Source organism: Trematomus bernacchii, unplaced genomic scaffold, assembly GCF_902827165.1.
Source record: "Trematomus bernacchii unplaced genomic scaffold, fTreBer1.1, whole genome shotgun sequence".
NCBI classification, from domain to species: Eukaryota; Metazoa; Chordata; class Actinopteri; order Perciformes; family Nototheniidae; genus Trematomus; species Trematomus bernacchii.
In genome coordinates this window covers 24,238,207-24,248,534 of record NW_022987739.1, presented here as the reverse complement: position 1 = coordinate 24,248,534, position 10,328 = coordinate 24,238,207, and the positions used below count along the sequence as shown (strand labels likewise).

The following is a 10,328-nucleotide window of genomic DNA, read 5'->3' as shown; positions in this document are numbered from 1 at the left end:
GATATACAGTACATATTGTATATTAAAGAACCTCTATATATTATAACATTATAAGAACTCTTGTCTTGCTTTAATGTTTCTGCACCCTTGTTGTTTTTATGCATTTAAAAATGTTAACGCATGTATGTCTTAAAAGGCACAATCAAAAGCAAAACCACACAAAGCCATGTCTGACTCAGAGTGGATGTCCAGCCTGATGGAAACAGGCCCGGCACCCAGGCAGAAGAAATGGTTCGAGCTGTATCAAAGGGTACAGCAAGTGTTCATGGCACAATGTATTTTAATAATTGTATTTCCTCCTACACCAATGAAATTATTCAACCTGTTTTTACTCCATCAAATGCACAGCAACTATTTTCAGATTGAGTGTCCAATGCAGGCACATGGAAATAAATCCTTGTTTGGCCAAGTGCAGCAGTGCCCCTGTGGATTCCCCCTCAGAAGGTAACACTCTTAAAAACTGATGTTGTGTGTGCAAGTGTTTGCTTGCGTGCATATCAGTAAACAAACAAATTACTGATGTACTGTATGTACACTCTCATGGAACAACAGCCAGCTTGCAAGTCCAGTCCACAGAGATGTGGGACAGCAGAGTGCAGCAGTGGGACACCTGCGACCACTGAACTTGTCAATGGTTTTTGGACAGTTATTTACCACTCATATTTGACCATGAACATTTTAAGTTGAATTATATTTGGACAGTATAATCGTCCCATGACACAGCCATTTGCTTTATTGCCTTTCAGTTACCAAGTTACACTTATATGTTAGGAAGGCTGAGGAATAGTCTCATGCTTGATGTCGTTTTTGCCAGTGAAAGATAGTAAATCTACTGAAATCATTGATCTTTTAAAAGGAATTTTAAATCAGTGATTCCAGGCTGAATGCAGCAAACATTTGTTATAAACGATTTTTTATGAATGAAAATCCATTTGGTCAAGATATTAAATAATGCAGTTTTATTAAATAATGAGTTGTTCCACATTTAATTCATAAATTACACTTGAAAGCTAACAAATATAGTGTTTCCTTAGAGCAGCTGAAAAATAACTTTGATTGTGTCGTAAATGCTATGTTGTTTTTTTTCAAACAAATGTCAGTATATTTATTGCCATGCTTTTACAGTCTGCACACCCTGTATGACTGTAGGGGGCAAACAACTCCAACAAGTATGGCAAGCACTTTTTAGTCAAATTGTTTTGAAGAAATAATCATAAAGGTGCAAACAGTGTAGGCAAGGTAAAAGAGCATAATTGAATGGAGTTGGCAGCTTGCTGTTGCCGGGTGTTGTCGGGCATTGGGATTTGTCCGCTAAGGGGAGCGTTTTCCCTGGAGAGGAGGGTGGGTGCGTTCCCGCAGCACAGGGAAGATGGCCAGCTCTCACATCTCTCACCCAGGTAAAGATTGCAGCAATTTACGACTCTACACTTCATCTTAAGGATAAGATCATTTATAGCATGACACAGTATGTTCGGTTCATGACATTGTAATTTAAACTGACTTGAACTAAACATGAACTCGCTTTGAAATGCACGCTACAAATAAACCCGTCAGCTGGTCGGTTCAGGCCTATTTCAGTACCGTATGTAGCGGGCTTGTTAGCATCAGCTGTTGCCAGTTAGCCGTGCTGCCATTTACCTACGACAACAAATTACGAAATAAACTGACTAATTACACATTTAAAGACAATAAGCATATCGTACACTGTATACACATTTGGGTACATGCTGGCATGCACACGTTAAACGTAACATAGCATCTTAAACTATGATACCGTTCAGTCCTTCAGCTAGCAAACCTTAGCTAGCCTAGCGCTGATGTCAAGTAGAGTGAGGATGGTGATAAACATGCTAGGGAGGCTAGGAGGCAGGCTAAACAGGAGGCAGGCTAAAAAGGAGGCACAGGAGGCAGGCTGAACAGGAGGCAAAGGAGGCAGGCTAAACAGGAGGAATGCTAAATAGTATGCAGGCTATACAAGAGTCAGGCTAGGCTAACCTCAGCTAACCTGGGCTTAGCTTGGCTAATGATGCTGATGTGAGTTGGCTCTCCAGTCTACTGGGGGTGAAAGTGTTTCTTAAAAAATGTATTCCGTTAAAAATACTATTTACATGTAAAACATGTAAACAGTAACCTAATCCATATAAAGTAATGTAACCTGCTACTTTTGTATTAAGTACAAGGCAAATATTGACTTGAGAAAATAAATCTCATCAAGGAAACACAGTATTTGTCAACTGCATTTAAGAAAAGTGAATTAAATGAGCCCTAAATGAAAATCAGAAGGAAAAAATTCCAAGTTTTGTTCAATAATTGTATCATTTACAAATTATGGGTTGATTCCTGATATGACAGTGTATATCCACATCTGAAAGGCACAGCTTGCACTGATTTGATGTGATGTTATTTCCCTGTTCACATTTGAACACAACATAATGGGATCATTTCCACCCTGTGAAAGCTTTCTTTGAACTAGAGGCTGTGATAATGAATGGGTAGATAAGCTGTGGTTTAAGCATGTGCCTCCTAAAATATATTGTTACATTGTTGTCTTGATATTGGTCTTAACATTTTTATCATTTGATAACATCTTTCTTCCGTAACTGTAAGGGAATACAGTATCCTGCTTATCTGATCCCCCTTACATGTTTTCTGTTATTCATCAAGCCTGCTGTGCTTGTGCAGCAGTCATAACTGGAAATGTAGTTATTTTGGAATATTCATTTTGTTATTGATTGTGCGCTGCAGTGCTTTGTGATATTTCAGCTGAATTGATACTCAGCAAGGATTTTGAAGAGCACTATTCTAGGCGCAGCTAGGCAATTTGAGTTGGTGTAGTTGACATGGCTTATTGTGGCAAGGTCATTCTGAGGTTGTAGTAAATATAAGAATATAGTGCTAACAGGCTCTCAGAACATCTAGCTGAAGGAACCTCACTTATATAGAGATAGAGAAGGGAATTGGGTTGTTTATAGTGCTTTAACATTTTTTTATCTCTGCCACAGTTATCTAGTGGGAACCCTGTATATGAGAACTTTTACAGACAGGTAAGATGATGAGCCAAATATTAATAAACTATATATTTATACAATAAGAGTAGTATAATTGCCTTTATCATAGTTCTTGAAACACACATGAATGGCAGATCACATGTTTTAAGTGAGAGTTCATTAGGAGGATATGGAAGCATGACATTTGTCATTACAATGTATTTAATTCAATCACTCAAAATGTTAACGTTTGCTCCAAGTGGGACCCTGGGAATACGGGTAGAGTTTGGACCAACAGAAGCTGCCTGTTCCTAAAGAAGTCTGGACTCCCTGACATTACATTGGGAAAGGTAGGTTGTTGAATACCGTGTTTCTGTGTACTGGAGGAGGGTGTCAATGTAACTTGTTATAGAGCTGGAGAGGTATGTGTGTCTCATACATCAGCTGTTAGCAGTTGCTTGTGGATCATACTTGATTTAACCCTTAAAGATCCACAAAGAAACATTGTTTTCTTTTTTAGAGGCGAAAGGGGATCTTTAGAGGAAGATTGCAGGTCAACAGTACAAGCCAAATAAAAGGGATTTACTTCATCTGGAACTTGTTTGTTAAGGTACCTATATATAAGGGTTGTAAGGGCTTGCAACATTACAATCAAAGAATATAATAGCGATCACCCATGCTCTTTATGTACCTTTCAAGTCTCAAGTTGTTGCAGCAGTTTTTTGTTCTGATAGCATTTGCCACACAGATTTAAACATTTTTGACCACGCGAGAAGAGAGAATTGGTAAAAATGATCAAAAAATTCCTTCAAAATACCAAATCTAGTGGTTGTACACATGCAGCGTATTTTATCGCCTGGAGGACAAGATGTGCATCAGTCACCTGCTTGGTGCCTACTCTCGTGCTGACTTTTCAAGGGCACTAAAGCAGGTTGCGCAGGACGTTGCTAAACCCTCAGAACTAGCTCCTTGTAACATCTAGTCTTCTTCAAATCATTGTTTTTAAATTATTCATTTTAATATAGTCTTTGGGACAACAGTGTATTCCCAAAACATGTTTTTTGTCTCTGCTTTAGTCGCTCTGTGTGTATGTGTGTTTTAGAAGGCTACTCAGATATATAGGAAGTGATGGACAGATCCTAAGCTTTGGATAATGGTAGCCCTGCAATAAAATGATCACTTCTCCTCCATATTTACAGAAAACTGATATTTATGGGAGTAAGGATATCTGCCTTGTGTGATTAGTTGTTCCTTATCATTTGACAACTTCAAAAAGCTTCCACGGAGTGATGGCATCGCCCTCATGTTTGAGCATTAATGAATCTGCCCCTGAGTTCAAGATGACTCAACAAAAATCCTTTTGTTTTACAGGAAGAGTAAAGAGTATTTTGAAATGAAAATACTTCTATAATCCATAAATATATCACTGAATTAGATATACTTTCTTCACTTTTGCGTGTTTGTGTCTTGTGTTTCAGATTTGGGATTTGGCCGATCCCGATGGTAAAGGATATCTTGACAAACAGGTAGGGAACAGATGACTTCTCATCCAGTGCTCTGACTTTGAGAATGTGCTTAACAGAGAAATATTAAAGCACCATAGATGCCATTATGCTTAAATACCTGATCTCAGATGACCACATGTATATACAACCCCAAATCCTTTAATGCTTGTTCAGCAAACATTTATCTGAAAAGGCAAAGAGAACATTTGAATTGTTCTAATGTTTAAATATTGTTCAATAATGTTTCTATGTTTTGTTATTTCATTTCTCAATAACAGTTTTGATACATCATGCTACATCAGTGTTTGTTATCTGAGTTAGAGAATAAGACTGATGGATAATAATGTGTGTTTTCTGTCTCAGGGGTTTTACGTAGCTCTGCGTTTGGTGGCCTGCGCTCAGAATGGTCATGAAGTCAGTCTCTCCAGCCTCAACCTCACAATCCCCCCACCCAAGTTTGTGAGTAGGACTTCATCACTTAACTGAATCCCATTAATTCTTTGCAATCAAACAAGATACAACAGTTATTTTCTGGTATTTTGCATCAATATGTAAATAACAACAAACCTTTTGACATTTTTACAACACTCTAAATTAATTATATGTATCGTGTTATTAAAACTTGTATGAAATTCTCAATATCAGAGAAGAAGATGGGTCTTTAATCCATCCAGCTAGTGATGATGATGTGACATTTATGTGACGGCCATCTTTGTTTGTCTTATTTCAGAAGGACACCAGCAGTCCGTCTCTAAGCAGCACAGCTCCTCCCTCCAGCGAATTACACTGGGCTGTCAGGGTGTGTTGAAATATATATATATACACACACACACTATATACTTGAAACACTTATATAGATATGCTATAACAATTAATTCTTGTTTATCACACATGCTGACGAACCACAGGGGGTCTACAAATAAGAAATAATTTAGCAACAATAGTTATAGTAATGGCAGTTTCTGCTTAAAACAGGGAGCTGCAGCTGTGCATGGCAGAGGGCCGTGGGAACATAAAAAAGTGCACCATGTTGCTTTTATAGGTGTTAAACCACAGGAGCAGTCAAAGTGTTCTCACACGCGTTTGGCTCTATTATCAAGATAACTGGGCTGTTCAGGGTCAGCTGTTCAGTTCACACCATGCTGAGCAAAGCTCAATGCCTGCCAATCATTTCTTTCCTCTTTCAGTGAACTGCGCACACACACACACACGAGAAACCACAACCATCGGCTCCACCCGATTTTAAAATAACCCACTACATTAGTGTCATCTGATTTTACACACACACACACACGCACACACATACCATGTATACATCACTTCAGGGGACATTACATTGACTTACATGCATTTCCTGGAGACTTATCCAAACCATAACCAACACATGCCTAACCCTAACCAAGTCTTCACCCTAAAATTAATGATTTCCCTCATGATACACGTGACTGTGTAAAGAGATTTAGGTCCCCACAAGTATAGTAATGCTAGGACACACACACACACCACCACCACACACACACACACCACCCACACACACACACACACCACACACCACACACACTAAAGACTTTACAAATGAAACATCGGCATTTACAAGAAATTAGTTTGCAGATATATCGGTATTGTTCATTTTTCACACTGTAAAATTTCATTTTTTTTTTCATTACTTCCAACAAAAATAACTCTCACATAGTATTATATTGTTCATGCTCTTAACACTCAGTAGTAAACCATAGAGTTGAAGAATAATCTGGAGCTCTTTGTGAAGTCAAAAGACAGAGTGAGGCTTGGTCAGTATAACATTTAGATCAGGCTTTTAAGATAACCTGTGTGTTTCTTTGTAGCCCGAGGAGAAGAATACATTTGATGGGATTTTTGAGAGTTTGGCTCCAGTCAATGGCCTGCTGTCAGGAGACAAGGTGAAACCAGTCTTAATCAACTCCAAGCTACCTCTGGACGTCCTTGGGAAGGTATTGACTTAAGCTTGTCGATTCTATGACGATGGTTAAAATACTCAACCAGAACATAAATGTGATCTGTTTCCCCGACAAATATGAAGTAGCATGAATGTCATCGTGGCTAACAAAACTGTTATATGTAACTTTGTCAAATAACTTGCTTTTCTTCCAACATGGATTCATATGAATGAAATAACATATGTTAGAGATCAGTTACCCCTTTCATCGCGCTGAATGATCTCATCATGTGTACTTCCTGCTGCCAGGTTTGGGACCTGAGTGACATTGATAAAGATGGCCACCTGGACAGAGATGAGTTTGCAGTGGTGAGTTTTATCTTTTGCATTTGTACTGTTTTAGGTTTGATTCTCTATAGCCTGACGCAACTGTGCCCCCAAAACAGCCTAAGAAGGTGGTCTGTGGATAATTACTATTATTTAGATCAGTATTAAGATTAGTGTTATCTGTCAGGATTATTCAATGATTAAGAGACAAATATCTTTAAATGGTACTGACAAAATCAGTCAATCACATGAAATCTGTAAGGGGAGTTTTTTATAGTGCGGCATCCTAATGTAAAACAAACTGGCAGTCCACGTACTGGGGACTGGTTCTATTTCGGCCTGTTCAATACCGTCACTTCAGTAAAGACACTGTAGACCCAAAATTGTAAAAAAAGATGCCAAAATATTCATAAAATCTGACTTTTTGTTGGGTTTAGGGTATACCAAGAATATCCTTTTTTGGTCGTCTCCACATGTTACATGTACCCACCTAATTTAGCACAAGTAGGACAACACACATATGGGCGTTGCGTTCTAGGTGGCGCTGTTAAGTCATTTCCCCACCCCTATGTTAAAGAATCCTATGCTATGTACATATACACTATGTACACGTTTTGTGCCAAATAAAATGGTGTTTCTGAACATGTTTAGGCCCACAACAATGCAATTATTTTATTAAAAATAAGATAATTCCTACAATAACATTATGACAATTCATCCTGTTGTTGTGCTCTGACCCTAATAAATACTAGATCGATTTCTTTCTCGGTATTAGAATGTGTGTCTGGACTGGGGGGGAATACCAGGTTTTGATCAAAATGAGTTTTCTAAAAGCTTTATATGCAGCCAGTTAGAATGCATTAACAGCAGGATCTGCTCACCCTAGGCCATGCACCTGGTGTACCGGGCCTTGGAGAAGGAGCCGGTCCCCTCCCTCCTCCCCTCCTCCCTCATCCCGCCGTCCAAGAGGAAGAAGAGTCTGGGCTCAGTGGCTGGCTCTGCCACTGGACTACCTGCAAGCCCCCCCCACCAAAAGACTCGTTACGCTCCACACCCTCTCATGGCAGCATGAACTCACTCAACAGCACCGGCAGCCTGTCGCCCAAACACCACTCAAGTCTGGACAGGTAATACACACTATGTACACTCCATTAATCAGACACTATAATCCATAATATAACTCAAACTGGAGGAATAGTTATGGTTAAAACCTTTATTTATTTTAAATCCTTTATTTATTTGCTTTGGCTTTACATAACTATCTTAATACTCTGTGGCTCTCCATAAAACCACTCATTACAAAGCCAAAACATTATTGAAAAGCAGGCACAATAAAAAAGTTAAAGGAATCTAAGCAACAGTTCATTTTTATCCTACTAAGTATATTTAAATTGCATTATTCTTTACATCAATGCTTACTTTGTTCTAAATAAACACTGTAGTGGTGCACTGTTTGGGACACCGTTTACAAAAATGTACATTAATAAACATATATTAGATTGGTCTTTTGTACTGATGGCTGTATGTAGCACTCTTCAGGACTTTATGACTATCACGTAAAAACCCAGTGATTGAAAATGTCCTGGAAAATAGTTTCTTGGGAAGAACTTTTCATAAAGTTCTACCCTGCCATATCTGCCATAACCACCTGGATAATGCTCTCTGAAGAAGAGCCATACTGACTTGTTCTGAATAGATTTATGTTTAATTAAAACATATATAACATACATTTGTTTAATTCAAGACTTGTTTTGAGTCAAAGACACAAAGAATTTCAACATGAGCATCTCCTCTATCTCGGTTTCAGCATTCATTGAACTGGGTGGTCCCAGTGTCAGACCGTGGTCGCTATGACGACATCTTTCTGAAGACTGACGCCGATCTGGACGGTTTTGTCAGCGGGCATGAAGTAAAGGACATCTTCATGCACTCTGGACTCTCTCAGAACCTCCTGGCCCACATATGGTAGGGACCCTGAGAGACTCGCACAGTGGGGTCAGTGTGCTCAGTATAATTGAGTTAGCCCAATGTAATTCTGTTGAACGTCTGCTCCTCCCTGCAGGGCTCTGGCAGACACCAGGCAGCTAGGCAAGCTGACCAGGGAGCAGTTTGCCCTCGCCATGTATCTCATCCAGCAGAAGGTCAGCAAGGGCATCGACCCTCCACAGGCCCTGACTGCCGACATGTTACCCCCCCAGAGAGAGGGACCCCTGTACCAGTAGGTCACACACACACACACTTGTCACACACACACTTGTCACACACACATGTCACACACACACACACACACACACACAACAATATACAGTATACTGTATCTATGTAATTCATAGGGCTCAGGAGGTAAAGCAGGTTGTCCACTAATCTTAGGGTTGCTGGTTCGATTACTGGTTCATTTAATTGTGGGAAGCCCAAGAAATGATAAACCAAAGATTCCATTAATTGTGTCACTGCCTGGCGAAATGGCCCTGCCCACTCTCCGGTGAAAATGTTTTCTCATGCCTTTTTATTTTTCTGTGTTGTGTTTTGCACGTCAAACAACAAAAAGAACCAAAGTTAAAATGTTGTTTACTTAAAAAAATGATAAAATAAACTATCTGTGGCTTCAGGCCTCCACAGAGAAAACAAAATGAATGGTCAGTCAATACTTGTACGTTGGTGGGAAACAATTTGTCACAGCTGAAGTATGATGCCAAGGAAATCCCAGATTCAGTGTTGGCCTGCTGCCTTACTTCAGAATCTGTATTTACTGCCAGTCAAATGACCGCATATGTTTTCACCAAAAAAGGGGCGCTGTCATGACGTATTGGGGAAGTACCCGGCTCTCATTACCTTTTTAGGATTGTAGCAAGGGAAATTTCTTTATTTCAGACAATCCTGGATTTACGTATTTATTTTTTATGTTCCTTGTGTTAAATAATAATAAGTTAAATGAAGACAGCAAGATACTTAATTTCTTAATTTCACCCTCTTTCCATCCAGGGCTCTAGTAATGTTCATTGTACTTGTTCCTTTCTGTGATTGTTTTACCATTAACTGGTTAATCCAAGTATCGTTAACTTTGTACCTTTACAGCATGACATCATGATAACATTATGTAACAAAAAAGAACAGGAAACCTAGTGCTAATGTATTTCCAAAGGTGTTGTCTCTTTTGACATTGGATGAGTTAAACCTGTTGCTGATGATACAAAATCATAAACTAAGTATTGTCTCTCTGTGTGCAGAGTATGTCAGGATACATGACCCCAGTGGGATCGGAGATGGCTGCTCTGTCTGAAATGAGAAGGGTGAGTCCTTTTCTCTTCTCTCATTTTGTTCACCCTTAGCATATTTGGGCTTAAAGGTGTACACATTTGTCTGCTAGACACTGTGTTTTTATCTCCAAAATCCCTCGAAAAAGTTACAAATGTAACCCACAGTAATGGTAAACATAAGATGAGGTAAATCAAGATATTTACTCCCCACTGTTGTACTGCAAGTCTTTCACTGCTGAAGTGTCTAACGTCCCCTCTTCCTCCTCTCTCAGGCTATAATGTTGAAGTTGTGGGTAGGTAACATGGACCTACAGTGTATGAACCTATAAATGCTTTC

General features: G+C 39.2%; 1 protein-coding gene across 1 annotated transcript in view; it reads left to right on the top strand.

The window, feature by feature from the left end:
- Positions 1-166: 166 nt before the first annotated feature.
- The window catches only part of LOC117495243 (epidermal growth factor receptor substrate 15-like 1), a 33,498-nt gene continuing 23,336 nt past the window's right edge, over positions 167-10,328 (top strand). The window contains 14 exon segments of the mRNA XM_034146394.1: positions 167-250; positions 3,248-3,337; positions 4,466-4,513; positions 4,856-4,951; positions 5,223-5,291; positions 6,337-6,462; positions 6,717-6,776; positions 7,621-7,750; positions 7,753-7,842; positions 7,845-7,861; positions 8,542-8,699; positions 8,797-8,927; positions 8,930-8,952; positions 9,962-10,024. Of these exon segments, the coding sequence (XP_034002285.1) occupies positions 167-250; positions 3,248-3,337; positions 4,466-4,513; positions 4,856-4,951; positions 5,223-5,291; positions 6,337-6,462; positions 6,717-6,776; positions 7,621-7,750; positions 7,753-7,842; positions 7,845-7,861; positions 8,542-8,699; positions 8,797-8,927; positions 8,930-8,952; positions 9,962-10,024 (1,185 nt within the window).